General features: G+C 39.8%; 3 protein-coding genes across 5 annotated transcripts; 2 read left to right on the top strand and 1 right to left on the bottom strand.

The window, feature by feature from the left end:
* The first annotated feature begins 7,555 nt into the window (after positions 1-7,555).
* LOC4345947 (probable protein phosphatase 2C 66) lies at positions 7,556-12,343 on the top strand. The gene is made up of 5 exons (NM_001422615.1): positions 7,556-8,245; positions 10,111-10,482; positions 10,607-10,724; positions 10,928-11,151; positions 11,366-12,343. The coding sequence occupies exons 1-5, from the start codon at positions 7,919-7,921 to the stop codon at positions 11,918-11,920; spliced, it is 1,596 nt and encodes a 531-aa protein (NP_001409544.1). The 5' UTR covers positions 7,556-7,918; the 3' UTR covers positions 11,921-12,343.
* Positions 12,344-13,585: 1,242 nt separating this feature from the next.
* LOC4345946 (pre-mRNA-splicing factor CWC25 homolog) lies at positions 13,586-16,797 on the top strand. Its single transcript, NM_001422616.1, has 4 exons — positions 13,586-13,941; positions 14,382-14,529; positions 15,206-15,367; positions 15,513-16,797. The coding sequence occupies exons 1-4, from the start codon at positions 13,754-13,756 to the stop codon at positions 16,554-16,556; spliced, it is 1,542 nt and encodes a 513-aa protein (NP_001409545.1). The 5' UTR covers positions 13,586-13,753; the 3' UTR covers positions 16,557-16,797.
* A 1,201-nt stretch (positions 16,798-17,998) lies between these two features.
* LOC4345945 (peroxisome biogenesis protein 5) lies at positions 17,999-27,239 on the bottom strand. 3 transcript variants are annotated; one of them, XM_015794953.3, is made up of 16 exons: positions 26,985-27,239; positions 25,241-25,369; positions 25,014-25,170; positions 24,713-24,906; positions 24,327-24,575; positions 23,934-24,047; positions 23,253-23,294; positions 22,671-22,841; positions 22,139-22,311; positions 21,619-21,865; positions 21,113-21,197; positions 20,733-20,842; positions 20,266-20,490; positions 19,293-19,358; positions 18,718-18,812; positions 17,999-18,463 (listed from the first exon to the last, which is right to left on the bottom strand). In XM_015794953.3, exons 1-16 carry the CDS (start codon positions 27,099-27,101, stop codon positions 18,385-18,387), a joined length of 2,253 nt encoding a protein of 750 aa, XP_015650439.1. In that variant the 5' UTR covers positions 27,102-27,239; the 3' UTR covers positions 17,999-18,384. The 3 variants fall into 3 exon arrangements, with proteins under 3 accessions (XP_015650439.1, XP_015650440.1, XP_015650441.1); XM_015794954.3 differs by lacking the exon at positions 23,253-23,294; XM_015794955.2 differs by lacking the exons at positions 22,671-22,841; positions 23,253-23,294.
* Between the last annotated feature and the right edge of the window lie 520 nt (positions 27,240-27,759).

Below are 27,759 nucleotides of genomic sequence, written 5' to 3'. Positions count from 1 at the left end.
GAGTGCGAGAGGTCTTCCCTTGCTTGCCATCTCCAGCAGCGGAGAACACGCGGGCGACACGACCTGAAAAAAAAAAAAGCGCCTCTTTTGTTTCAGTCCTCTCCTCACCATCTCTTTTTTTTTTTTGCTCAGTGCTCTCACAAGTCAAAGTTACGGCCTCAGTCCTCTCCTCACCATCTCTCTCTCTCTCTCTCTCTTTTTTTGCTCAGTGCTCTCACAAGTCAAGGTTACGGCCGCTTTTTTTTTTCTAGCTAGTTGTGGGCAGTTCTCAGGACTGTTAAATTTCTTTTTGGCCCGTGGATCCCGTGCTAAGATTTGTGCTGAGATATTTTGCTATTGGATCTAAACCATTTTTTCACAAACTAGTGGCACTAGCCAGTTTCACCATTGCATGTTTATGGTAGATTTATTTAAGTTTTTAGGAAAAAAGGGTTCTTACCCAGTTTACCCAAAAAACTGTCCAAAAATTGATTAAACCAATGACTTTCGGTCAACGCCAAGCTAAAATAATTGATCTGTTTTCACAAACCGTTCGCCGGCGATTTCATAAAAAAACGAGCGGTTTTCGCAAAAAAACAATTGATATTGTGAGCCCTGGCCCGGTCAATGATAGTTCTTTTTTTTTACCTCATAATATTCGTTTTGAAAAATACGATGGCCTATATTAAATCTAGGACTTTGGCTCAGATAGATGGGTTCCACCATAAAGAAACAAATCGGTCGAACTTTAAATTTTGAGAGTTTGAACTAGTGGTACCAATATAGTTAGCACATGATTACAAACTTTGCATGTAAAATTCGGTTTTACCATGTGCAGCTGTGGCGTGAAACTCATTTTTGTAAGAAATGCATATCTTTGTTTCTCTTGGCCATTCCACGTGATCCCATGTGTTTTCGATTGTTTTTCTACATCAAGGGTAACCTTTGTTCAGTAACATGTAATATATTGGATCTTGGAGAGCAAAATCAATTTACTCTAAGAGCTAATTGAAGCAATCCAAGATAACTTCGTAGCAAATCAAAGTTATTTAAGAAAGAAGTGGAGACAATTTTATAGCAAATAGAAGTTATTTCAAGAGCAAATCTTAGAACTGATTGTTATTTCTCGATGAAAAACTAAACATGGAAAGATATATGCACTAGTAATTCAAATAAGAGCATGTACATTAACCGACAGTAGTACAATCACCTCTCCTTTAGTGATAAGTTAGAGAACGGAGATTAAGAAAATAAGTAGAAATGATTAGTCACTAGTTATACACGTGCTCAATAGAAAAAAGAATGCAAGGTAACAATGCAGCTAACAGGTATGCTTTAAAGATAGTTGCTTACTCTTCTCAAGGCCGTACATCCATATGTATAAAGCGTAAATCTAAAAGACGTGAATATTAGAGAAGGACCTAATATCAAATAATTAGAAGGGGTGAGGCTTCGAACCTAGGTTGTCTAGTTCATCACCTTGTGGAGCTAGCCGGAAGACCCTGGACGTTTTTCGTGTAAAGCGTAAATCTGTTCAAGGTCTTCAAAATTTAGGGCTCCCAAATCTATAAGTACTAGTACTAATTAGTTATCCAATCTAATAAACACTATTGCAAGTATGAAAAAGCCCAACAAGCTATTCTAGCATCCATGATAAAGTCCAAACAACAAGCTAAATTCTCTCATTACCTCGTTTGATCAAACCAACATGCACCGCACACTGCACTTACTCGCCTTCTTGGCTCCTCTGATTCCCATCACCACTACAAATTTACCCCTTTTTTCAAACAATTAACGCTACATAAGGCTAGGCAATGGGCACGAACAGACGTCACAAATGAACATGCTCCCAACCGCCGCCACACTTGCTGGTTTTTGTTTGGGGCATTTGCAAATTTGCCACTGGTTTTTTCAATTTTGCAAGGATGCCACTCGAATGGCAGTTCCAGTGGCATTTTTTCAATTATCTAGTGACAGTTTTGCAATAACGATTCAAAACAGTGGTAAATTTGCAATTGCCCCTTTTTGTTTCTGACTTCTATGTGCCTACGACTATATGCCGCCAGCCATGACAGTGTGCACCGTGCATGATTATGACTACCCGCCATCGGCCACCATGGCTTTCAAATTTTAGGACCCAATATGTATATTCGCACCGGGGGCCTCTGATTTCTAGTTATGGCCCTGACTCTTCTATTGACCTTGCCCTGACCCAATTCTTCATTGTTGGAGAGTGGTTTTACATACTTGCCTTTCTATCCTATTAATGACCACATGTGTTTCCCTATTCACTCATTTATCTCGCTTCTTTTGTTGCTTGTCCAGCTCTCAAGGCATGATCAATGCCACACAGTTGCCAAGTCAGTTGGAGACACCTTTTTTAGCATGGTGCTTGACATTGGCATAGGCCTTTAGGAGACTAGCAAGAGAATGGTGGTGGATAGCAAATGGTGCAAATGCATATTGGGCATCGATTGGGTTGGATAAAAAGGTAAAAGCAAACATTATCGCAAGGTGGTTCTTTACTAAAATTCCACTATAAAATTAGCCACCATTAGACCAGGATTCACATGATTTAGATAGTCAAATATGCAAGAAAGCATTATATATGTACTGAGCTGAATGCCTGAATGGGCTAATGCCCAATGGTTAGTAGATACGAAAGTCACATATTGATATTGATTTGATACGAAACCTACTTTTACACTAATGTTATGATTTTACTAAAGCTTGCTAATACTGACACAAAATAGTGGGAAAAAATATGTTTTAAATACCATACCAACGTCTAAATTAAATTGATTGGGCCTTTTTATAACCAGAGAGAGTTTCACTTTATTTCCACAAGTTGTTATTTGGCTGATATCTAAACATTGAAATTTAAAACTGTATAAACAACCGAACACTCCAAGATTGAGCTGCAAAGTGCAAACATCGGTACACATATAGGATTGAGAAGCCGAGCTAATGCGGAAGTAGCTATGCCTTGAGAAGTAGGGAGTTCAGCCAAATGGCTATGCAAATATGTAGTGGGCTGAATGGGCTAGCGTGCATGACTGGTTTGTAGTTGGTTGCAATCATGGAGAATGAATGGGATCGTTGCCTCCCAAAAAAAACGTTTTAAAAAAACTTCGAGTATTATTTTTTAAAATATTTACATTTGATGCACAAAGGTCATACATATTGATTTGACTCCAAACCAAGCTCAATTCAAAACAAATATTGAGCTGACTATTACTAAAGATTATTTATTTAGTTATGGAGATAAATTAAATATTTTGGTAAATAAACAATAATTAATTTAAATACAAGTGGTCTAAATAATATAACAGAAGACTTTTTTTTTATTTTTTCCCAAAACATGGAGCAAATAATCCGTTTTAGCAATCTACTCGATAATTTGTATTTTGGTTGAAACTTAATAGTAATGCGGTGTGATATGGATCAGTGACGAAAACATCTTCGCAACATTAAAAGGGCACAATTTTTTTGTGACCAGAGAGATCAGTATCCTTTATTTCGACATGTTATTCTTTGAAACAGTTTGAAGCTTGTGGTTGAGACAGTGAAAATTCAGAGCCGTATAATAAACGGCCAAACACTCCATGATTGAGCTGTAAACGTCTCTGAACCTGAACATATACAAACACATCTGATCAGTAAAGCAAATTAAATCTGGTTTGCTGCTCAAGGCTCTGCTCGATGTGAATGGGGAGTGGTTGAGTTAATTCTTGTCGCCATCAGCTAAAATTCAGCAAGCCAGCGATCTTGGCGGTGGTGACGACTGGCCGGCAAGTTCGTCGTCTTATTAACTACAGACAGGTGAGTTCGGTACGTCTGGTGGCCTGTGATGAACACCCCTTGGAGACGCCTAACCAGCAACAAAAGAAAAAAAAAGTAGTTAGGCTATAAGCCATAATATTTATTAGCGATCGAAAAATAATTTTGCAGGTATAGATTTTAAAGAGTAAATTTCAGACTGCAACTTTAGTGACAAAACTATCAATTTGCTGCAACATTATCGTGAAAAATTATCACAAAACTGCAACTTTTACGTTATATGCTGCTACAGTACATATATGTGACAACTGTAGCAGCATATAACGTAAAAGTTGCAGTTTTGTGATAATTTCCCGTGCTATTGTTGCAGCAAACTGAAACATGTCGCTAAAGTTGCAGCAAACTGATACATTTGTCACTAAAGTTGTAGTTTTCTGAAATTTACTCAATTTTAAATTTTATATATGTTCTTAGCGAATTCAAAACGTAAAAACAGTCATGTTTATTAGTGATTACAAAATAATTTATAAGTAAGACTTTTATTTATCCCATTTTAGCGGCTTACTGTAGGAAAAAAGAATGTAGTTATTGTAGGAATAAAGAACTATGATGAGAAAATAATAAAATTAACTCTAAAATTAAGTTTTGAAATTTAAGTTTTGGTTGCGGTTGATAAGCTGAAGATGAAATGACGGAGGTGTGAAGTCTCCGTTTTCACTGCAATTCTGGCTTTGAAATGCAGCAATATGTGGTCATGACTCATGATAAGCTTGTTCTTGGCTGGATCCTCAAGTGTCCACATCTTCTCTATTGTGCAGGGAACAGGGAAGTAGCCAAGGTTGGGTGGTTGATCTGTGCCTGATTTAAGTAAAGTACGCATGTGCTGAATCTCTGGGATTAGGAGAAGAGTTTCAGGATGGACAAAAAATTCAGATTCAGAAGATAAAAGAAACCGTCATTAAGTAGTTGGATTAATTACTCAGTACAGTATTTAATAACCGACCGGTTACAGACGGCAAGCACCAGAACCCTGAACACAAGGGAAGAAAAGCTGCAAAACTGTATACCCCAGGCAGCAATGACCTGCCATGGATGCAACCATGCAATGCTGATGATATATATGCCATTACTGCTCAAGGTGTGGTGAGCCTAATTGTTAGGCCATCTGCATGATGGATGATAGTGGGTTTATGGCAATTATTCGAGGGCATTATGAATAAATTGAATGTTACAAAGTTGAAAAGGTGTACTAAAAAGTACTCCCTCCATCTATTTTGATAGTCATATTTTCAAATTTGAAAAATTTATTTTTGATAGGCATATTTCAATTCACACATTTAATGCATGACTATCTATTCTTCCACATATGGTTGGCTACATGAGTATTGAGAAATATAAATATTAATGAATCGTTTGTTTACGAGAAATGACTAGTAGCATGTTTAAATAGATGATAAATAGAATTATTTATCCTTAGTCTGTGTGTCAAGATAAAATATGACTATTAAAAGTAGATGGAGAAAGTATTATATAACAAAAAGATGATGAAAAAAATGTTTATCGAAAAATCGTACCATTTAAGAGCTCGGGAAACGTGCACGGGATAATTCATAATCCATCGGCCATACCGAACTTGCTCTTAATTGTACCCCCAATACCATCAATCCCTGATTGTAGGGGACCCTCCTGAACAGATTTTAATTTGGCCAACATTCATGTGCAAAGATGAGATGGGGAAGAGGCCGGTGAGAAATGGACGCCGGCAAGGACAATCTGGGACAGCATTGCATCCAATCCATTCATCTACCTCACCATGATTATGCTCCTTGGAGATCATGTTCTTGCCTCCAGCATACATAGCTCCTGCTCTTTCTTTCTTTCTTTTTTTTTCTCTTTTATTTTCATGCAACTTGGCTGCCACATGTGTGTGGCCACAATGTCTCATCTACTAGCTCAGGTAGATCTGCAGGGAGAGAGAGAGAGACATGGAAAGTTCCATGCTGGAAACCTTGTCATAAGTCCGCACACTGTACAACAGTGGTCACAAAATATGGTTTGTTTGGAACGCAGGAATTTCATGGTAATTTTACAGAGGTATATGTATTTTTATAAGTTTAACCTGAAATTACCGTTGTTCCAATTTCCAAATGGCACCGAAAATGTTTGATGGAGATAATTGAGTGTAACTTTGTGAATTGGGTCTCAACTAGAAGCTAGGATGGTCCAAGTCCAATTACTTGAAATGTCTCCAGTAGAAACTGTGATTTTTTTCATGTGAACTGTGAAGCTTTGCGGGATCAGAAAAATGTTTATTAAGGATGAGAGGATCTTCTTGGCCAACAAGATTTCAACTTTGTTGTTACTATCGTCGTTACTGTCATGTAACGTACTAATACTTTGAGTGGTTTAGTCAACTCAAATCACCACCACTTGTTCTAAGTTTGACAGTCTCAAGTCTGAAAGTTTGTATGAACGTTGGACGTGCCCACAGATTCATCACTTGCTTTTCTGACTAAAATAGCACAGTTTTTCCCTTTCAAAAAAAAAGCACAGTTTACTATTGACTTGGTTTCAGTTTCAGACTTCCAGGAGCCAAATAAATAAATAGATACATAAAAGTAAGAAAGAAAGAAAGAAAAAAACAAAGAAGAATAAAGAAAATACAGATGGACACATATGACTGTTGCTATCAATAGAAGTGTAGCCATCTTGTCATCATTATTGTCCATGTAATCAAGATTAGACGACAGTAGGGTGGTGTTTATCAGCTTAATTAATCCTTAAGAGGAGCAGTGTGAGTAATCTTGTCTGTACCTGAGCTAATGAGGACAAAGAGCAGCATATAAGTTAAATCACCTTTTGACAAAAAGGCTATGCCAGAGGAGGACATTGTATATGTATAATGGGAAAAAAAATTCACAATCCAGAATCCAAGAAAAGATATACCAAAAGGTCTCTCCCTTGCTGAAAGAAGTTTGAAAAGTGGATGAAGACTGAAGGGATGATAGTTCTAGTGGTTGTTCAATATAAAACTTGAAATTTTTGTTTTTAGAAAAATGAAACTTGGTCAATATAGAGAAATAATTTCTTGATGACACTTCAATTTTTTTTTACAAAAATGACCCCAAACTGTGCTGGATATACACCGTTGCTCCGTATCCAGTAAAGGGACTTCAGCCTACCAAAAAAAAAACATATATATTCATGTGGCCTGTTGGGTTAGTATTGTCAACCGGATCTGATTAACTAAACAATATTTATTCCAGTTTTAAGATTCTTTGGCACTTGCAGATACAAAAGAGAGACAATTTTGTACTGTTGTACCACATGCATCTTGTGCCCTCATCTCACTCTTTGTTCATGCTCTGTCAATATAGGTATTTAGAGCCATAGTGCCTCTCAATTCAACTTTATAAATTAAAGCACAAAACAACTAATTAGAAACAAAAAATGCTACTCATTTATCCAAATCCCTTAGAATATGGAAATATATGACTCTTGGATTAATCATCATTTATCTCATTCCGTTGTTAAAACCAAATCACATAATCTTTTTTAGAAAATACTGGTGGTAGCTGTGAATCTGCCACCCCACCGCCCACCTACTCCTAATCCCATTGTATTATTTACAAATTAATCCTTAAAATTCTTAATATAAAAGACAATCAAATTCAAAATGAATGAATAGCTGCATACAAAATCATATGTATTATTTATTTATTTATTTTACACGGTATTATAATACTTTTTATTCATTAATTATAAAGCTCAGTAGTACATAGAAGAATATACACTCTTATTTTTTTTAACCTTGAGTAATTTCCCCTATCATAGGATTCCATTATCCAAAAGAAGAAACACCATGATAGCAATCAGTTAGACTAACACCCCAACCAAACCCCACTTTGGCACTTTATAAAATACTAAAACAAATACTTTTTTTCTTCATTTTCAACCCCAAATCTCCAAGTTAACAAGACCATACAAATCATATGATACTCCACTCAACAAGTGAGAAGAGACCTCAAGGAGTAGTAGGAGTAGCCTACAAGTCTACAAGACGAGGAAACATCAAAAAACACATCAAAAACCCTATACAATCCGCACTTTTGCGAAGCGGTTGCCCAACTCTGTGCTCCGCCGTGTTGCCGCCGCCGCCATGGGCTCCTGCCTCTCCTCCGACCTGCCTCCCCGCGCCGGCGCCGGCGCGGGAGCGTCACCCGGGTGGCCGCAGCGGTGGCGGAGGAGGAGGCAGCGGGGGGTGGAGCGGGGCGGGGCTGTTTCCGGCGGCGGCGGCGGCGTCTTCTCCATCGGCGTCGGCGGCAAGAAGCTGCACCACGGCGGCGGAGGAGGAGGGGAGATGACGGAGGAGGAGCTCGCGAAGGTCGAGGGGAGGGTGTGCGTCAACGGCGCGAGCGCGGCGGCGTGCCTGCACACGCAGCAGGGGCGGAAGGGCACCAACCAGGACGCCATGGTCGTGTGGGAGGTGAGCCAGGCAGCCATGGTGGATGGCTTCTGAGTCCTCCTGATCATTGGTACTAGTAGCGTTTTCCTTCGCGTGTTGGTTCTGAAAATCTCGCCCGCCTTTTTCCTCGCCGTGTTGCTCGGTTCAGAACTTGGTGCTTGCGTTTACTCGATCTTTCCGAAGTCTTCTTTGAACTTTTTTTTTCTTCACGGTATTGGCTTTGGATCAATAGCGGATTTGAATTCGGAGTGTGTGTATATTCGATTCACAGGGAGGAGCGTTTTAGTGGAGTGCTTGATTCGAAATGTGGGATTTGACTTTATAACAGAATAAGCAAAACCTCTTCTATTTTTCTAGTTTGTTCTTCGAAACAGTTCGAGCATTTCTTGATTTGGTCTCACTGGGAGCGTCTTCTTGCTTTGTTGGATGACTTAATTCGAAATGGGAAGGATTCAGCTTTAGATTGTTTTGAGATTTAATCTGAAAACGAGGAGTTTACTGGTTCTTTTTGTATGTGAAAATTGTGGGGGGGGAAAGCTCACTTTTTCTGTATTATTGTAATGTTTCCTGAATCCTGATAATTTTAAAAGAAAATCTGATAAATGGGACGTGTTAGTTGGAATATTGGAGACTTGGAGTCGTCTGCTCGTGCTTGCGTTGATTCAAAACTTTCTGTATAGTCCAAGCGAGATCCTTTCCTGTGACCCTTGGCAAAAGCTTCTACCTTTCTTTGTATTCTTCTGTTAGTTTAAAGAAGAGTATGATTTTGGCTGTTTCTTCAACTAGATGCTCTTGACAGGTCAAGCGATTAGTCTGGTCTAGTAATAGCTGGCTTGGTATATTTAGCTTATATCCTAATCAACTAATCGACTCCCTTCATTTTCATGATATGTAAGCAAGTAGTTATGTTGACTCCATCACACAATTGGTGGAGTTTACCTAAAGGGAGTGGTGAAGTACAATCATGGATAATTTTCACTTTTGTTTTGGACCTACAACTAGGCAGCTAGCTAAACTTATCTAGCTACATAGGAATATCTTGTGAGCTTGTTTTAGGAAGTCAAACAAGTAAAAGCAGCCACTTTATGATATGCATGGTGATCATGCTCTTCAGAGGACAGTAAAGAGAATTTATGCCTAAAGATTCTCAGTATAATGCTATTGATTGCTAATATTCAACGAAAATAGGTAAGTACTTCTTTATTGGAGTGAGGAGGTACTTCCTTGACAAATAGTTTCCATCTGTTGGAATTGAGTTTTTATTTTCTTCCTTTTGGCTTGGGATTTATATTTTTTATATTTTTTCTTGTTTTGCCTCGCCTTCTGTTTTGAAATGTGAGTTATAACAGAAATCATATTTCTAGTCAACTTTCAACATGAATATGAAATACCCTTATAGGGACTGTTCGATGTCTTGCTAATAGAACCTCTTAGCATAGGAGTATCCTCATTTACTAAGGGTCAGTTGCAACAATTGCTAATCGCATGGAACAATGCCTTGTGAGGGTTCCATCATGGGTGATTGGATGCTAATTTGATACCTTTTCCTTGCCTAGTTGCTGACTTTATCCATCTCATTTGTGCTATTTGAGGTCTGATTATCTGATTCTATCCTATGTGCATTTCTCACATTGTTCACCCAACTACCTGTGTCTACCGTTCTTTGTGTAGGGAATACTCCATTGTGAAAATATGAGCATACTGAATAGAATCCCACAAATACAGTTTGTTAGAACCCATCTATACCCTTCAGTTTATTTTCCTGAAAAGTAATGTGCATTGTCGATTTGCTTTTAAACAAATTAATTATAGACATTACCAGCTTATCACATCACTGGTACTAGGAGCGCAAACAATTATCTGACCTAGCCCTTCCATTCTTGCAGAACTTTAATACAAGTGATAGTGTCTTCTGTGGTGTGTTTGATGGTCATGGTCCATATGGTCATTTTGTTGCCAAGAAGGTCAGAGATTCTCTTCCTGTCAAAATACGCACACTATGGAAAACCAGTGCCAACGAGGACACTAGTTCCCACCAAAATGGAAGCATTTCTGGAAGTGTTAATTCAGAAGAGTCACCTGTTGTTGATGATGAATGGGGTGAATATGCTGATGACAGCGAGAAGCTTCCTGAGATGTTTCTTCCACTTAAGCAGTCTTATTTTAAGGCTTTCAAATTGATGGACAAGGAACTCAAAATGCACCCTACAGTTGATTGCTTTTGCAGTGGATCAACAGCAGTCACGTTAGTAAAACAGGTGAGGGATGCTTCTAAACTTGTTCTAGTATTCGTAGATAACTGACCAGCATTTGGAACAAAAAAAATAGTGGTAGATATTGAAATCAAAATGACAGAAGAACTGGACATGGCTTATTTTCCAGGGATTGGATCTTGTGGTTGGGAACCTTGGGGACTCGAGAGCAATAATGGGGACACGAGATGCTGCCAATAATCTAACTGCTGTACAACTCACAGTTGATTTGAAGCCTAACCTTCCAAGTATGTTCATTTCTCACTTATCATTTCAGTGGGTACCCTTGTGTTTTCAAAACTGAACTTTCTCTTTAACTGCGCATTTAGGATTTTCTTCTTTTCCTCCTAGATATGGCTTCAGTCAAACTTATTAACGCACTAAGTATAGTTACTTGTCTGGATTGGTCACTCTTTTTGGTTAATCGCTAATCTTCATATTTCTTATTTAGGGGAAGCTGCGAGGATCCAGCAGTGTAGGGGAAGAGTTTTTGCTCTTCAGGATGAACCAGAAGTTGCCAGAGTATGGTTGCCAAATAATGACTCTCCTGGATTGGCAATGGCAAGAGCTTTTGGAGACTTCTGCCTTAAAGATTATGGTTTAATATCTGTTCCACAGATATCCTATCGTCGTCTTACTGAAAAGGATGAGTTCATAATACTGGCCACTGATGGGGTATTTTTCTTATCATCTTATTACTTTCTTACTACTACTTAATATGGTGTTGAAAGTTACTAATTCCTTTTGTGAATAGAAATGCATCATGTTCTCCAATCCCTACTTAATCCATGGGGATTGGGGAATAGTTTGATTTAACATACAAAGATGTTACAGCCTTCACTCCTTCAGCTGCTTCAACTTGTAATATTGGTAAACTCAATGCATGTAGGTTTGGGACGTCCTCTCAAACAAGGAGGCTGTTGACATAGTAGCCGCAGCTCCATCTCGTGCAACGGCTGCCAGGGCTCTTGTCGACTGTGCTGTCAGATCATGGAGATTGAAGTTCCCAACATCCAAGAGCGATGACTGCGCTGTTGTGTGCCTATTCTTAGACCATGCAAAGTCACCTGACTTGATTCAAGAGAACGAGAGCGAGGAAGAAACTACAGAGGATGTTGCAATCCCAGACACCGTTGCTAAGGTTGACCAAGACATTGCACAAGGAGATGCACATATCTCCAGTGAAGAGCAAATCACCGAGCCAGCATTGCAGCACTCCTACACATTAAGGGATGTTGATGAGATTGTACCGGTAGAGGAGCCTCCAGTCTCAAAGGAACCTGAAAGATGTGGATCTGCCCGCAGCCTTGCTGATTGTATATCCACAAACGAGGAGGAGGAATGGTCAGCACTCGAAGGTGTGACGCGGGTCAATTCCCTCTTGAACCTTCCCAGAATACTTTCAGGCGAGAAGAGATCAACCAGCTGGAGGAAGCGGCGATGAACGATTCCCCCGCTTAAGTCAGGCTGAGAGCGCATTTCAGTCGAAACCGGCAATTTCAGCCAGGAGTGTGCAAATCTCTTCGGTCCCTGGGATTTTATTAGAGCCGATTTTTAGGTTTCTTCACCCAGATTGTTTCATACCCTGTACACTCCAGATCGATCTGTTCTTCCTTTTGTTCTCTTGTCAGGAGGTGTTTCATGCTTGGGCTTCTTTACTTGTTTTTTTGTGTATAAGAAAGTTTTTGTTCTGTGAGAAGCCTTCTGTAAAATCATGTAATACCTCCTCCCTTCTCCTCTCTTGGTGGATGGATGTTCAGTTCACCTGCTGTTTCTATGCTGGAACAAGAACTCAATTCTATATGTATTAGCTCATGAATTTTCAGCTGCAAGTATAAAAGCTTCCTAATTTTGCACCTTGTCTGCCAACTTGGTTGATCATCCTTACAACCGAACACCTTTTCTTCAGAATCTTTGTAGATGGCCAAGATGTCAAATAATCGAAGCCCAATTTAAGAAGTGTTAAATTATCAAATCTCTCTCTTTTGAATCACCCTTGAATTATGCTTCTGTCAAACTATGTAAATTTCATATCAGTTCTTCTATTCAAACCGTCTTTATGTCTTCTCATCATCCTTTCGATTGTTAATTGCAATCGGATGTATTGTAAACCTTGTAGCTGGTTACCTATTATCTCTATCTCTACTATTATAAAAATTGAAGATATTTTTGCTAAAATTTTAGTGCGTCGTCTGTGTTTGAGTCGTTTTTTAAGTTCATGGATCATATTTTGTATGGAATCGGACACAGACATTTTGTTAAAACGGACAAGGGCTTTTTAAAACTGTGAGACTCTACCAACGATGGAAACCATGCAAGGCACCGGTGTGAAACCCAATCGTAATCAAACTCATGGATGGACATAGCATCCACATCAGTGATCGATTTAGAACAAGTGAAGTTCGTAATAGTGATTATAAGGATATTAAAATAAAAATCAATGTAAAACTGAGCACATGGTTAACTAAAATTTGCAATCTCTATTTCTATCTTTATCTTCTTTACTATTATAAAAATAAATTGAAAATGTTTTCATCGATACTACGTCGTCCGTATTTTGAGTCGGTTTTTAAGTTTATTTTTTTAAATACATAAAGAGTCGTATAAGAAATCATTTTAATATGCTAACTTGATATGTGAGTCGGACTCCTAATTGCTTGAGAATTCTTGCCACGTTATAAGAAAGTAAGATACATGATATGGCCATCATCCCAATAAGGATTTCAAATTAAATATCAATACTATCAAAATAAAAAAACACATACTTTTTAGACAAAACAATCTAACAATAATACGATTAAAATAACCTTTCACCCGTTGCAACGTACGGGTATTTTTTAAGTTAAAAAAAAGGAAAATTTAATTGTCTTGTATATGAAACCTGCGCGGATCGCAAATACGACCAGCGAAATCGGTCAAAAAAAAAAAAACCAAACATCCCCCTGTTTCCCTTCAAATGCGCTTTCATCCCTGGAAAACGTATTAAAATCCAACATAATACGCTTTCCTTCTATGAAAGCGCATATACTTCATCTACTGCCACTGACGTGGTGGGCCCCACCCTACATCTCGTCCCACAAATCAACCAACCCCTGGTCGTCGTCTCCTCGAGGGCTCGAGGCGGCGGCTATCTCCCTCCTTTCTTCTCTTCTCTCTCGTTTCGAAGCCGACGCGTCGCGGAGGAGGAGGAGGAAGAGGGCAAAGCCGCCGCGGGGATTTCTAGGGTTAGGGTTTCGAGGTTGAGAGGGAAGGAGGGAGAGAAGAGCGGGTATCAGCCATGGGGATGAAATTTCTGAACAAGAAGGGGTGGCACACGGGGAGCCTTCGGAACATCGAGCGCGTGTGGGTGGCCGAGGAGAAGGAGAAGGAGGAGCAGCGGAAGATCCAGGAGCTGAAGAAGCAGCAGGACGAGGAGCGGGAGAAGGCCGCCTTCCGCAAGCTCCAGGAGGACGCCGGCCTCAAGCCGTAAGCATCTTTGTTTGCTGCTTCGATTTCGATTTTTTGTTTCCCCCTTTTGCTTCGATCGCGTTTGGGGGGAGGAGGCTAGGGTTTCAGGAGAAATTGACGCTGGCGGGAGCGCAGGGTGGGGGGGGGGGGGAGTTCAGGAGAAATCGGTGTTGGCGGTGGCCGGATCGGTGGGCTTTTGGGCGGCGTTCTAGGGTTTCGTAGTTGTAGCCTTCTAGGCCGCTTATGTTTTGTTTTGGGACGCAGGTATCCGCGGTTTTAGTTAGATTCTGCTAATTGGTTGAGGTAATTTGGTGTAAGATTACTGCTTGCGATGAGAGTTTCATGAAGCTTTAGCTAGGAGTTAGTGTTTGGATCTGTTCGTCCAACTATTTTGGAATTTTTCTGTGCCTGATTGGTGGGGAGATAATAATGTGCATGGTGTTATTTTTTTTCTGCAGGAGGCAAGAGAGATTGGACTTCCTCTACGAGTCAGGGTTGGCTGTTGGCAAGGGGAGCTCCGAGGGATTCCAAGCGCTGCAACCATCTGCCCCAGCAGCTGCTGCCGCCGCCTCTTCTTCTGCCCAAGCGAGTGCCGGCTCTTCCAAGGTATCGCGACCGTTTCTTCTCGGCCATGTGATTGTACTTATGTTAGTTTGCAGTTCTAAAATATTTTTTTTGGTTGTGCATCTAATTCCACTGATATTATCAAAGAAATTCGTATAGTAGGAAGATACTTGGTTGATGTGACAGGGCAAAGGTTTTTCTTAGTAGGAAGATACTTGGTTGATTCTTAGTAGGATGCGATGCTTGGTTGATTCTTAGTAGGATGCGATGCTCAAATGTTTAGCTGATTGTTACAATTCTTCCATTATAGCAAATGGGCTGAGGTTGCTAGATTATGTGCTGCTGTTGTAAACTTGTAATATGATTTCTCATCTTTGAACTTGCAGAAAAACGATAAAATATTTGCCTTCTTACTTGTATGCAAAAGCAAAGTGCCTCCTACTGTCTAGTTGTGGATCATTGAATAAGTTGGAAACTGTTGTTTGTGGTATGGATATAAGAAGTTAATTAATCTTTCCTTGCTTCCATGGCATTTTACATTTTTATGTTGTCTTTTGAATTGTTTTGTGTTTTAGACTTTTAGTCAAGGGAGTATAAAAGTGTAAAATATCAGTTATTTCATGCGCACTATATCACCCATTGGTTGTAATAAAATATCTATTCATCACTAGCTATTAGAAGATAATTGCTTATTTTCTTTTGTTTGGAATAATTTCAGGCAGCTGCTCCAGGTGCATTATTTGAGGATAAGCCCCAATCTGCAAATGATGCATGGAGAAAACTCCACACTGATCCTCTTCTACTAATAAGGCAGCGGGAGCAGGATGCCATTGCAAGAATAAAAAATAATCCAATCAAGATGGCTGAGATAAAGAAATCAGTAAGCTATATCCTTCTTTTGATATGGAATTATACCTTCTGAGCATCTTAACTACTGTCAAACTCTTGTAATGTCAAACATATTGGAAGGTTTATAATCAATCTTCCCCTGAACATATTCCCTGACATAACTTCGTCTTGTGTAGGTGGAAGCTGAGAAAAAGCAAAAGGAAGAAAAGAAAGAGAAGAGAAAGCACAAGAAGCGCCATCATCACAAATCAAAGAGTAAGAGGCATCACTCAAGTGAGAACTCAGATTCAGAGGAAAGTGATGGCAGGGATGAGAGAAGAAAGAGTGTTCAGGCCTCAGAGCATAAGAGAGAAGAGAAAAGGTCAAGACATGATAAGAAGGATCACGGACAAGATTCAGAAGACGATGAACGAAGGAAAAGACGGCATGCAACGTCAGAAGATGATGAGCCAAGGAAGTCACAGAAGGAGAAGAAAGGACAGAGGGAAGATTCAGAAGATGACAAGCCAAAGAAGTCAAGGAAAGACCGCAGAAGACATGATTCAGAAGATGAAGAACCAAGGAGAAAACACCAGAGGTCAGAAGATGATGAACCAAAAAGAAGACAATCTGAGGTTTCCGGAGATGATGAACCAAGGAGAAGAAGGCAGGAGATGCCAAAGCATGACGAATATTCACGACGGGGTCGTTCGGATGCTGATGATAGGAGAGGGAGACACTATACTCCGTCAGATGATAGGAGAGGGAGACACTATACTCCGTCAGACCACAACAGTGCTTATCCAAAGCACGACAGTTCAGATTCAAGGCATAGGCGACCGGAATATGGACGCGGCAATTCCACTTCTGAACTAGGTTCAGAAGGCCAACGAAGGCAGGAAAGCCAGCAGGGCAGGAACGGCCCTACATTCAACCGTCGACGGGGTGTCCAGCACATGTCAGAGGAAGAAAGGGAAGCTCGACTTCGTCAAATGCAGGCTGACGCAGAGGTCCACGAAGAACAAAGATGGAGCAGGCTCAAGAAAGCTGCAGACGACGATGCCAAGGAGGCGGCATCTGTGAACGCAAACCAATTCAGAGGGAAGAACTTCTTGGAAGAAGAAAAGAAGAGCATATTTGGAACCGAGAAGGGCGGAAGCGCCACGATCGAAGAGAGCATCCGGCGCCGTGCGTATTATTCGCAGCGTAATGCCCATGAGAGCAATGCATTCAGGCGGTGAAATCCCTGAAGCAGAGCAGCAGCTCAGGCGGCCTGACCTCGTTGATGTCAGTGTTCTGCATTTGCTTTAGCTTCTTTTGCCTTTCTGGTGTATTGTTCCTTGTTTAGTATGGAAGAATTTTTGAATGTTGTACAACGCATTGTCCAGATGTTTTGAATCCATATGTTTTAGTAACAATTTTTGCCAAAATGAAAATCCTACATGTGTATTATAGAGGGTTTGCTAACACAAAGGTATGATTTATAAGGGCTTTGTACGCTACTTGGGCCTATTTATTAGGGGTAGGACTAGGCCTGTGGGCTGTTTAGCTAACTAATGGGCCGGACTTGCTGTGCCTTCTTGTCAGCCCCACTTCCTCCTCCGCCTTTTCTTCTTCTAGTCATTGTACCGTGCCTTTGTCACTAGGTCCGGAGACATCAGATCCATATGTCAGTGACAAAAGCACTGATCCAGCGGCTGTGGGAGATTGGGAGGGCCAGCGGTGTGGCTATAGGGGGGGGGGGGGGGGGGGAAAGATGGGGATGTATATCACGCGGCGATCGCCGAGTTCGTGGCAGCGGTGGCGCTGCTGTTTCTGTAGGAGACGGTGGCCACGGTGATCGGATCGGGCACAAGAGCCAGGACGCTAGCATCGATGGCGAGGAATGCGACGGCATCAGCCTCCTCGCGTCGCCTGGGCCTTCACCTCGGTAGCATCATCCGAGACCACCACCCGACATCAGCAGCAACACTCGCTTCACTCCCTGCGTCTCCAGCCGCATCCGCATGATATTGTAACCGAAACAAGAGAGTATCTCCTTTTTTCCAATAAGAGTTAGATAAATATTAAGATTTATGTGGTACGCTTTTCAAATTATTAAACGGTACGTTTCGTCCGAAAACTTTTTATATAAAAGTTGCTCTAAAATATCATATTAATATATTTTTTAAATTTATAATAATTAAAACTCAATCAATCATACGTTAATATCACCTCATTTTTTTAATCTTCATCTTCATGAAAAAAAAAAACACCACGTAAGAGACCACACAACACCACCAACCAGGCCGCCTCTTCCCGCCCGGGAACGGCGCCGCGGACCGGGAGACGAGGAGGGGCATCGGCGGCGTCGCCGGCCCATGCTTCGACGTCGTGATGGATTACGTCGACGGACGGGCCGAGCCTTGCGCGTGTCGTGTGGGAGGAGCTGGCGCGGGGAGGCCGTTCCCGGAGGCCAAGACTGATGTGGCAACTCCTCGATGGCGATGCACGTGGCGGGGGTCATCATCTTTGATCCGGTCTGCAACTTCTATATCTACCCATTAACTATTTAATGACATTGTAATACAACGCTGAAATTCCATCACCGTTTTCATTCCCGTAATAATCCACATCAAGAAAAAACAATCCGCAATACGTATAATTTTTTTTTAAAAAAAACTGAGAGTAATACCCGCAGACATGCTGAAACAGTGAAACCTGCTACCACTTTATTTTCTGTAGAAAATTACAAGAACGTGTTGCCTCCTTTTGACATATTCGTTCGATATTCTTTTATTCTTTCCCTCTCTGTGTACAGAATTACATGTGACAACTGCCTTCTGCTTTGCGTTTCCCACACCTACGGAAGAATGGGTGCCCATCTTGAATTTTATATACATGTCGCGCCTTGTTAAAATGAACAATTCGTATACACGAACCGAAAACCACAACACAACGGCCACTGCCATTTTGCACTTTCATCATTCCAAAATGTGCAGCCCCCATTTCGCTAGTTCTCTACTTCCTTGTACCCTTTATCATGGGGGCGGGCCTGAGGAGCAAGTGCAATGCCTAGAATGTTTGGACTCACAGGGGAAACTCTTTCTGAAGAACGTCAAGGTTGCGTGAATCACATGCAGCGATCATGTCAGCTCGTGAAGCGTTACTGGTTTTTAAAAGAGAAAAATGTTAGTCAATTAAATCAGCGTTGAATTTAGGTAGACAAAGAAATGATTTAACGTGCTTGGAAAGTTCTAGATGTACTCAAATTGGAATATCAACTGGTTGCAATGTTTCTTGAGTACTTGCAAGTTATGAGTACTTAAAAGTGAGCGACAATTGATGTTCTTTTGAAATAAATGTATCTCTAGTATCCTCCAAGGAACTTCAAATATCTCATAGATAATTAACAAGACATACCTAAGAGAAATCCGCAAGTACTGCCAGGCATTGTCAGCTTTTGGATTCATAGCAACCGCCCGTACATAGTATCGAATAGAGTCTTCATACAATCCCTGCATAACACGGAAAGCTGGGGTATTACATCTCTGTTGCCACTTTGAATAAAAGATATTTGAGCTAGGCCGTGGCATCATTGGATATATAATATATATTTGTACTCATCCTTTATTATGCTCTGTAAATCAACAGTTAACATTAATATTACCGAGGCTTTGAATGGATGGTAGTATTTAGGTGGATATCCAATGCACAAAAACTTGAAGATCTTTTCAGAATCGAGTGGAAACCATGATAGCCAACATCTTATTATGAAAAGCAAACAAGTGGAAGCATACAAGCTCACTCATAAAAATGATGGTTTGCAAGTTAGTTGAGTAAATGAATAATGCTGACAGACAATGATAAACAACATTGAGATATGGTTTTGTACTTGCATGCAAGGAAATTGTTGAAACTGCAATTATTTTGTTAAAAATACAATTACCGAACTAATGGTGTTATCAAGTGGTAGCATCATGTTAGAGAAGAATTACCTGGTTGGCATAGCTAATCCCCATATTAGCCCATGCACGCACATAATTGGGCTTTAAGTCCAGAGCCTGAAACCAGCAGCAATTGATTATATTAGTTCCAGATTTACATACCATAAAGTGCTAGGATACTTGTATTACACAATTTTCTCTAAATTGGAGATTCATCAACAAGTTCTACACTTGCAGGACTGCAGTAGACCAAGCCGTAAAAGGATAGTTGTACCAGCAAAATAAGTGAAGGTTCCTCCCTAATGGTATTACAACACTAATGCTAGGTGAAGATGTGTCTGTACTCAGCAGGATTGGACACCAAACCAATGGTATTACAACACTAATGCTACCTAAGCAAACAGTTTGATTAGAATTGATTGGTTTTACTGTAATGCTAGAAGTACAGGGATGCGGCACATAGCTTGAACTGAATGCACTCTTACTATGAATTATACTGAAATTGGGTACCCATAGAGGAATGGACAGACCGCCAGAGGGTAAAGGTCATATTTTTTTTCCAAATAAAAATCCAAAAGGTCCAGATACACATCATATATGGATTATTGCCAGCCACGAATTATATCCTGTTAGATTTGCAGTTCACACACAAGTGAATGCAACTGCCATAAACATCGTCCGAAAGGAATAACCAGAGCCCAATGAAAGAGTGGATGAAGTAGCTATTCTACACAGCATGATCGAGACAAAGCACTGTACTTCTTCAACCAGACTAGTTCCCATGAGTTACAATGGGATTGGAAGGAATACAGACTTTTCAGTTTTTTCTATCTGGTTTTTCTGGTGGATAATGTAAGTGGGGTTTTTTAAGGCAGGGTGTTTCTTTTTTATGTGGGATGTACAATGGTGGGATAGGAGGACGGCTCTGCTTTTACAGTAGTAGAGATATGTAAATACGCTATAGCACTTATAGCGAAACATTCACCAAAGCTGAAAAATAAAATATCTTACAATAACTAATTACCTGTTGATAGGCCAATATTGCATCAGCACTCTGGATGCTGTTTGCTTGGGTCGCACCTAGCTTATTCCAGAGAGAATAGTCTTGTGGTTTCAGCTGCAGCGCTGTCTTGAAAGCAGCTATAGCTTTATCATATTCTCTTGATAGGTTGTACAAGACTCCTAGAACTATATGGACATCAGCATCCTCAGGTGACATTTGGGCAGCCTCATTAAACAATCTAATAACCTGATCAGAGGTAAACTGCTTAGTGACAAAACGAAATGACTTTTTTAGAAATATCAGAAAACATATCATACATGACAAACAGTATGGGGTGACAGGAAAAAAAAACTTGAAGAAAAATAAAAGGACCGCAGACCAACAGAACTCTAGAGCATACATCTAGAACATCTGTGCAGGATACCATTTGGAAGGTGAAGATGCCATTATTATTTATTTACATTATGGAACAGATGGGATGCACTTACATCAGGACCATAAGGTGAATCAGTTGGCTGTGGAGGGGCGATACCCCCATATTTGGGGTGATTCTGAAGCCACCTATGAAGATATCTTAATGCTTCTCCCTGCTCCAACTCTGCATCAATTATATAGAACCCTCAAATGTATACAAAAAGCATCAAGGCATAGAACCTGTTAGAACTAAATTTTAGAATATTAAGTTAATGCTAGAAGGAAATAGACCTTTGCCCCCTCAAAGATAAATTAGCTTTATCTAGTTGTTTAAAACTTAAAAGCTTGTATCAATGAGGAAACCTCGTTACTTCTAACCATAATTTATGCCGCTTCATTTCTTTCAGGAGCATCTTAGTAGATTATGCCGGACACTGAATTACCATGCACTCACCATTCGTGTGACTGACACCAAGTGCAAGAAGAACTTCCAGGTTTGTTGGATCAGCTTCTTGTGCACGCATCATTGCTGCGATTGCCTGAAAGCAAAGTAATAGCATCTCCTTGTGTTAAACATAAGCATGGAACTCATAGATCATAATGCCATATCACATGGTGCTTAAAATTTAGCTAAAAATAAACCATAATTTCATGACAGACAATAGTATGGGTTCGTCCGTTCAAATTCCATATATATCAGTTTATGAAGTTCTTGCAAGGGTATGCAAAAACTTGATAGAGCATAATTCACGTAATTTCTATTGAGATCCAGCACACTGCATGCTCCTACCGAAAAAAGATTCATAAAAAAAATATTCTAATAAAACATGTGATGAAAACAAGTGATGCACACAAGCATGCAGTGCACCTGTGCTGAAAAACTAATAATGAAAAGTTGAAAATAATCAGCACATGGTAATTTACATCTACATATATCCTCAGTGGGAGAGACACAATCACCTGTTGGTCATCATCATTTTCAGCATGTGTTACTCCAAGTAGTCTCCAACCTTCAGCATTATCAGGATTCTTCAAAACTTCAGCCTCTAAAGCAAGAACAGCTTCACTTAGGAGGCCTTTGCGGAACAGTTCCTGGCCTTCCTGCATTGGATTAGGGTGACCAACGTATGGGTTCATGTCTGAAAAAACATAAACTCCTCGAGATGCACCAGAATTCTGTTTGGAAGCTGATAATTGGTTCTGGAACCTAAAAGGCACAAACAGAGCATGTGTAAGTGTAACTGATGAAGAAAAAAAAAAGGCTTCTGTCAAATAGAACATGGTACATGATTGATAAAAAGGGAACTTTATGGTTGCCTATAATTAACCCAAAAAGACAAGATATTGGATCAAAGAAGATTTGATATTCTTATGGTATTCTGTCTGGTCTAATGATTGGTGTGGAAACATATCAGAAGCAACACATTTCAACCTTGAAGAGATAGCCATGACAAAACAAGGAAAAGAGATTTGTACTTACTCATCTACCCATGGATCAGCAGAGCTTTCACCAAATGTTCCTCCACTGAACTCTTCTGCCCATTCATCGTCAACACGCATTTTGGAGAACTCATCAATCCAGTTCTCGTTGAGGCCACCCTGATTATACTCAGTAGAGAACTCACTAGCCCACTTATCTGCTCCTTGTGACATCTGGAGAATAAAAGTAAGTGATGCCACATCATCAGTGCACAAGCAGCAGTATCAGTGTAATATTTATACAGTCAAACATGGTGTAGCACCGGAAGAATTGTATTAATGGCAATATTATCCAATCAGAAACTCCAGTAACTGGACTGCAAGTATGAACAGAATGAACATATTCCAACAATTTTATTGTATATTTATATTACTCATTTATCAGAACATAAACTTACAAAGCAAGGTTCCATGTTATAAACACCACAATTTACCAGTACTTCTATAGTTTTATCAGTTTTTGTTTATGTTGACCAAAGAAAACCACATCCCCATCAAGCATGTATTTACACACATCCAGCTCTCTGCATTACCTCTTCATGAACAAACTGATCCGCCCAAGAGTTTGCATTAGCATTGTACTGGGTTTGAAATTCATCAGCCCAGCCACTGGATTGGGATGCTGAACCTTGTTTTACTTGATTATCTTCTATAATAAGTTCACCACGGCTCATCTTTGAAACAAACTGGAAGAACTTAGAGTTCTTCCAGAAAAAAGTAAAACAAAAGAATAAGTTCACCACGGCGAATCTTTGAAACAAACTGGAAGAATTTAGAGTTCTTCCAAAAAAGAAACAAAAGGTATCATCAGGTGCTTGAGAGTTGAGACAGGCTGATCCAAATGACCCTATAGCATAACAAAGTTGCTAGCAGTATAGCCAGCTGAGATGAGGTTCAGAATCAACTAAAGTTGGTATTAAACCACAGATGTGCAGAACTGCAGAATGGCACAACATATCAATGTGGTGTCCTAGGACGCATTAGCAAATAATATAGCAACAATGCCCACTACACCATCTCATCTCAGCACGTCTAGTAGAGTCTCCCCTTTCACTCTTATTTTATGCTGACAGAAATAGCATTGAGAAAAGGAAAAAACTTTGTCAAACAGAAACCTCTTCCATTGAGTGTTCTATATTGAGTGGTATTCTACAGACCTGCATGCACACAAGTTTTTAAACTAATGAGTCTTCACAACCTATCGGGGTTAACAAATGACGAGTTGTTTGTAAAAAGTAAAATGCCAGAAGCTTCCTAAAGTACACTGGATGACATAGAAAAAGTTATTTCAAGTGAGATGTGCATAAAATAAGATATCAATGGACCCAATTCATTAGCAAAGTGGTATATCAATATATTCACACTATTAAACCTGTTATGTGCAATTCCACAATCGTGGGGCACATAAATTGGTTGGAATTCGTAGTAATAAAATAAGTAGCGTGGAAACTCTAGATTATATGTCAATTTATGGTGATTTAGGTAACAAGATCAGTAAACTTAATCCTAATGGATTCATATCGATATTGAGCCCAACAAGACACATTTAGGTTTATCCTAGTAAAGTTTACATTGGTCACCCCAACCAAGTTGCAACTACATACAACTGTAGATAAGATCATAAGCAGAAAATATCAAAGGGAAGTTATACCCTTCACTGTTGAAAATAATTAGGATGAGTTGTTGCTCAAGCAGATTTTTTTCTCACCAGCTAAAATATTTAAAATTTACCCATTCAAAATGAAAGTATACAGACCTAATAGAGTTAAATAAACAAATCAAATCATCATACATACCTGAAATTTTGGGTCATTATTACTAGCTAATGTCTGTGCAAGCATACGAGATTGTTCCATGGCTGCCAGGTTTGCCATATTCATTCCTCCTGTCATGGCCATCTGAGATTGATGCTGCAACAAGACAAAAATAGATAACTTAAATCACAAATCCTAGAAGGCTTATCACAAAATTATATAGCTTTGTTTTACACCCATTGTAAATATGCTGCACATGCTAGGGAAAGGATGATATCTAAACATGATAACGGACATAGCTTATCACAAAATTATATAACTTTGTTTTACACCCATTGTAAATATAAAATAAAATTAGACAATTAGTTAATATCCATGAAGTTAACCAAATGGTACATGTGAAAATATCAAATAGCCCATGCATAAGGCTCTGACCTGTTCAAACTCAGAGGCCCAACCATTGGAACCATATTGCTGCTCAAAAGAATGAGCCCACTCTTCAGGGTTATTATTTTGCTTGCCAAACTCAGTTATCCATTTGTCTGCAGCATTGTGCATTGGACCAGATCTCATGGCGCTTTGGGACTGATTCCAATACTCCTCCATCTCTGGGTATGGTCCGTGCATGGGTCCTTTCATTCGATAATTACTGTCGATATCAAGTGAATGCAGCAATGTGTTTACCTGGTACAGGTGAGAAGTGTCAAATTAGGTCACAGCAGAGAAGATAAAAACGAAGCCACTGCAACAATCTAATGAAATGAAACACAAATGCAAGTGCTTTAGCATATTCACTGAGGTAACAAAAATTATAAGTTAACCTGTGCTTGGATATATTCTTCAGGCTGGTCAGCCAAAATGTGGCGTGCCATAATGCAACTACGATCACGTATACATTGCTTGTCACTTTCAGACAAACCAAGCGCTGGTACTGGAACAGGTTGAAATGGCACACCAGCTTGACCACTTGCTAGGAAAGAACGTAGGACACCAGATAAGACCCTTTGTGGTGGACCTGAACCAATTTTGGGAGTCAGTATAATGTGCTTCAGTATGTTATCAAGTGATGAATATATAAACAACAATAAAATAAATTGGAAAGAACAAAAACTACAAATCTACCATCCATGACTGGTGGTCCAAAGGTTGGCCCTGTGCTGTTAAAAATTTGCTCAAATTCTTTAAGCTGTGCATCTGGCACAGCAAATTCTGGGAGTCCTGGAGGCCGAAAAGATTCAACCCAATCATGAGAAGGACCCCCACGGATGAAATCAGCGCCCTAGAGGTGTTCAATTATAGTTAGAAATGCTCAAAAGGGCACCAAAAGCAGCAAACCGAATGACCATTACCCGTGCAAGTGGCAGTTGATCTTGCTTGAACTCATTCTCTGAACCAGGGATGGTCGATAAGGGAGCAGCTGTCCCTAATTCAGATGTTGTTGGAACATTAACTGCAGACCCTGGAAGTTCCTTTATTGACTGCACAAAGAAAAGGGCACATACAAAGTTAGCTTGATTATTAATGCAATCTGGATGTTAATCACCCCAACTTTCTACTTTATTACATTAGAACAGCGTAATCCCAAATTTCCGCTTCATTGTATTATAGACCCATAAGCATTATTGTCTGGAGGATTTAACTTTTAACTTTTTAAGGTACACCACTTATATTTGGAACATCCATTTGCAATTATATAGTGGCTAGAATTGAAAATGACCTATTACTACCTAGGAGGTAAATTAGTCACCTATGGTTATTACTACCTTGGAGTAGGTAAGTTTCTCCTCAACATACATCTAAGAAAAGGAATCAGTATGAAATTTCTTGTGGTGTTTTAAGATGTATTTTTCTGTCGATGATGACAATCTTTTAGTTCAAATGAAAGAATAAAACAAATCTGTCTTTCACACTTTAGCATGAAATCTCTTGTGATGTTTTAAGATGCATTTTTCTGCTAATGATGACAATTTTTTAGTTCGAATGAAAGAATAAAACAAATGTATCTTTCCTACTTCCTTGGAAGTTGAATTGGAATCATCCAGAAACAGTCTAATTTCTTGTGATGTTTTAACCATAAAAAGCGTTGAAAATATTGTACAATATTCATGGACAATCTCCATTGCATATATTTGCAATCCGGCTGATAATGGAATAAATACATATATCAGTTGTGTCTAGGGTGTCAATGTGTAATGCAAATGTTGGCTTAAGGGAAGTGATTAATCACATTTAGAGCGTTGCAAGTGCATCCCTTTTGTTCCATGAAGGGCTAACTGTTTCCAGTTGGTTAGTAGTATTTATGCCAAAATTGACCTTCAGAGATGAATGGCCATGATTACCATATGGTTCTTACAGCTACAGGAATCATAGGTGCACCATAAAAGAGCTCTTATTAAGACTTGTAAAAGAGGTAAAGATAAACTAGGGGTTGACGCGGGCCAACCATGCACAATCCTTGTCCCACACTAGTTTAACTAAATGGACTAAGTTTCACTATTTAGAGACACCTCATGATCTACTTACATGGATCATGGAAAGCACTGAATTGTACCAACACTTTAGGAACAGGCATGTACTTTTCAGCTACTTCACCAGAATTGCTCAGGCAACTTCAGTTCCAATCTAGGCCAAAACCCCACAGAATCATAGGTAGGCGACATGACGAAACACAGATAAATAAACTAGCCAAAAATCAGGGAAATCTATACTACCACTCGCTGTCGTGAATTATGATAGGCCATCTGTCACCCACCAATTCACTTACTGCACAATTTTATCAGATGAAGCAGCATGATCACCAACCTAAACATCACAGGATCGAACTAAGTAGTAACTAAATACATCCAGACCAAACCAACAGTACACAAACATACATCGAATTACTTCCGTTTTAACTTTTAAGACCAGTCAAACGAAATTGCGTCGTTTCCACCAAACAATCACATCGCGGAGGAGAGGAAAGGGGAGCGACCTAAACGGCGCCGGAATTGATCCATCCCCAACCATCAACCAGCCACAGCCAAGCCTCCGAACCGCGAGCAAAAGGCCAGTAGTAGTAGAGAGCAAGTGACTAGGGCTAGGGCTAAGCTTTACCTGCGCCTTGGACGACTGGCCGAAGATGGCGTTGGCGAGGTTCCCGAAGGGGTTGGACGACGACGCCCCGTCCGGCGCGCAGTTGCCCTGCCCGGTGATGAGGTGCCGCATCGCCATCTCCGCCGCCGCCGCCGGCGAGAGGCGTTCCGGTCGAGGTCGAGGTCGAGGAGAGAGAGAGGAGTCGTGCAGCGTCGCGGTGGCTTTGTGGGAGGGGAGTAGTAGCGGTAAGCAGTTGGACCCCGATAAGACCAGGACACGTGAAAGATCGTGCTACTCCATATACGTATGGCTGGTTTGGTTGGTTGAGAATACCTTTTCTTTTTCCTTCAAATAATTTTAATTTTAATTTAATTTTATCTTTGTTTGTTTTTTTCTCGCGGTGAAAACTTTTGTTTTTTAAATTTAGTTTCTATACGATGCGAGAAGGGTGGAGACAATCGATTAGTTTTAAATTCGTTTCGTTAAGTTCCACGAAATTGTGACCGAATTTTCTGAGAGTCTCCTACCACTGAATAGGAGACTTTGTACTGTGTCTCACAGAAATAAATTTTGTCCGGTTAAGTTCCACGAACTTCCCGTAGAATATCAGAGATTCGATATTGGGTGATCTTTTTATATTGTAGATTGTAAATTTGTCCTCATGAATTTTGACATTTTGTTTATTCTATTTGATCACTCATCTTATTCAAAACATTTTTACAAATATAAAAAACGAAAAAATATGCTTAAAATACATTGAATAATAAAGTAAGTCAAAAATAAAATAAATAAATAA

This window comes from Oryza sativa, chromosome 8 (genome assembly GCF_034140825.1).
Source record: "Oryza sativa Japonica Group chromosome 8, ASM3414082v1".
Taxonomy (NCBI): Eukaryota; Viridiplantae; Streptophyta; class Magnoliopsida; order Poales; family Poaceae; genus Oryza; species Oryza sativa.
Note: the sequence above shows the minus strand (reverse complement) of the source record. Positions and strands in the feature narration are given on the sequence as shown.

What these genes read in the sequence shown, in the direction of transcription:
- LOC4345945 (XM_015794953.3), bottom strand. Translation starts at nt 27,101, where the DNA reads ATGGCGATGCGGCACCTCATCACCGGGCAGGGCAACTGCGCGCCGGAC. An exon ending in TGGACCACCAGTCATGGATG is followed by an intron (nt 24,907 to 25,013) that starts GTAGATTTGTAG and finishes AAATTGGTTCAG; the next exon opens with GTCCACCACAAAGGGTCTTA. An exon ending in AAAATGATGATGACCAACAG is followed by an intron (nt 21,198 to 21,618) that starts GTGATTGTGTCT and finishes CTTTGCTTTCAG; the next exon opens with GCAATCGCAGCAATGATGCG.
- LOC4345947 (NM_001422615.1), top strand. Translation starts at nt 7,919, where the DNA reads ATGGGCTCCTGCCTCTCCTCCGACCTGCCTCCCCGCGCCGGCGCCGGC. An exon ending in ACGCCATGGTCGTGTGGGAG is followed by an intron (nt 8,246 to 10,110) that starts GTGAGCCAGGCA and finishes CCATTCTTGCAG; the next exon opens with AACTTTAATACAAGTGATAG. An exon ending in TAATACTGGCCACTGATGGG is followed by an intron (nt 11,152 to 11,365) that starts GTATTTTTCTTA and finishes CAATGCATGTAG; the next exon opens with GTTTGGGACGTCCTCTCAAA.
- LOC4345946 (NM_001422616.1), top strand. Translation starts at nt 13,754, where the DNA reads ATGGGGATGAAATTTCTGAACAAGAAGGGGTGGCACACGGGGAGCCTT. An exon ending in GAGGACGCCGGCCTCAAGCC is followed by an intron (nt 13,942 to 14,381) that starts GTAAGCATCTTT and finishes TTTTTTCTGCAG; the next exon opens with GAGGCAAGAGAGATTGGACT. An exon ending in TGGCTGAGATAAAGAAATCA is followed by an intron (nt 15,368 to 15,512) that starts GTAAGCTATATC and finishes CGTCTTGTGTAG; the next exon opens with GTGGAAGCTGAGAAAAAGCA.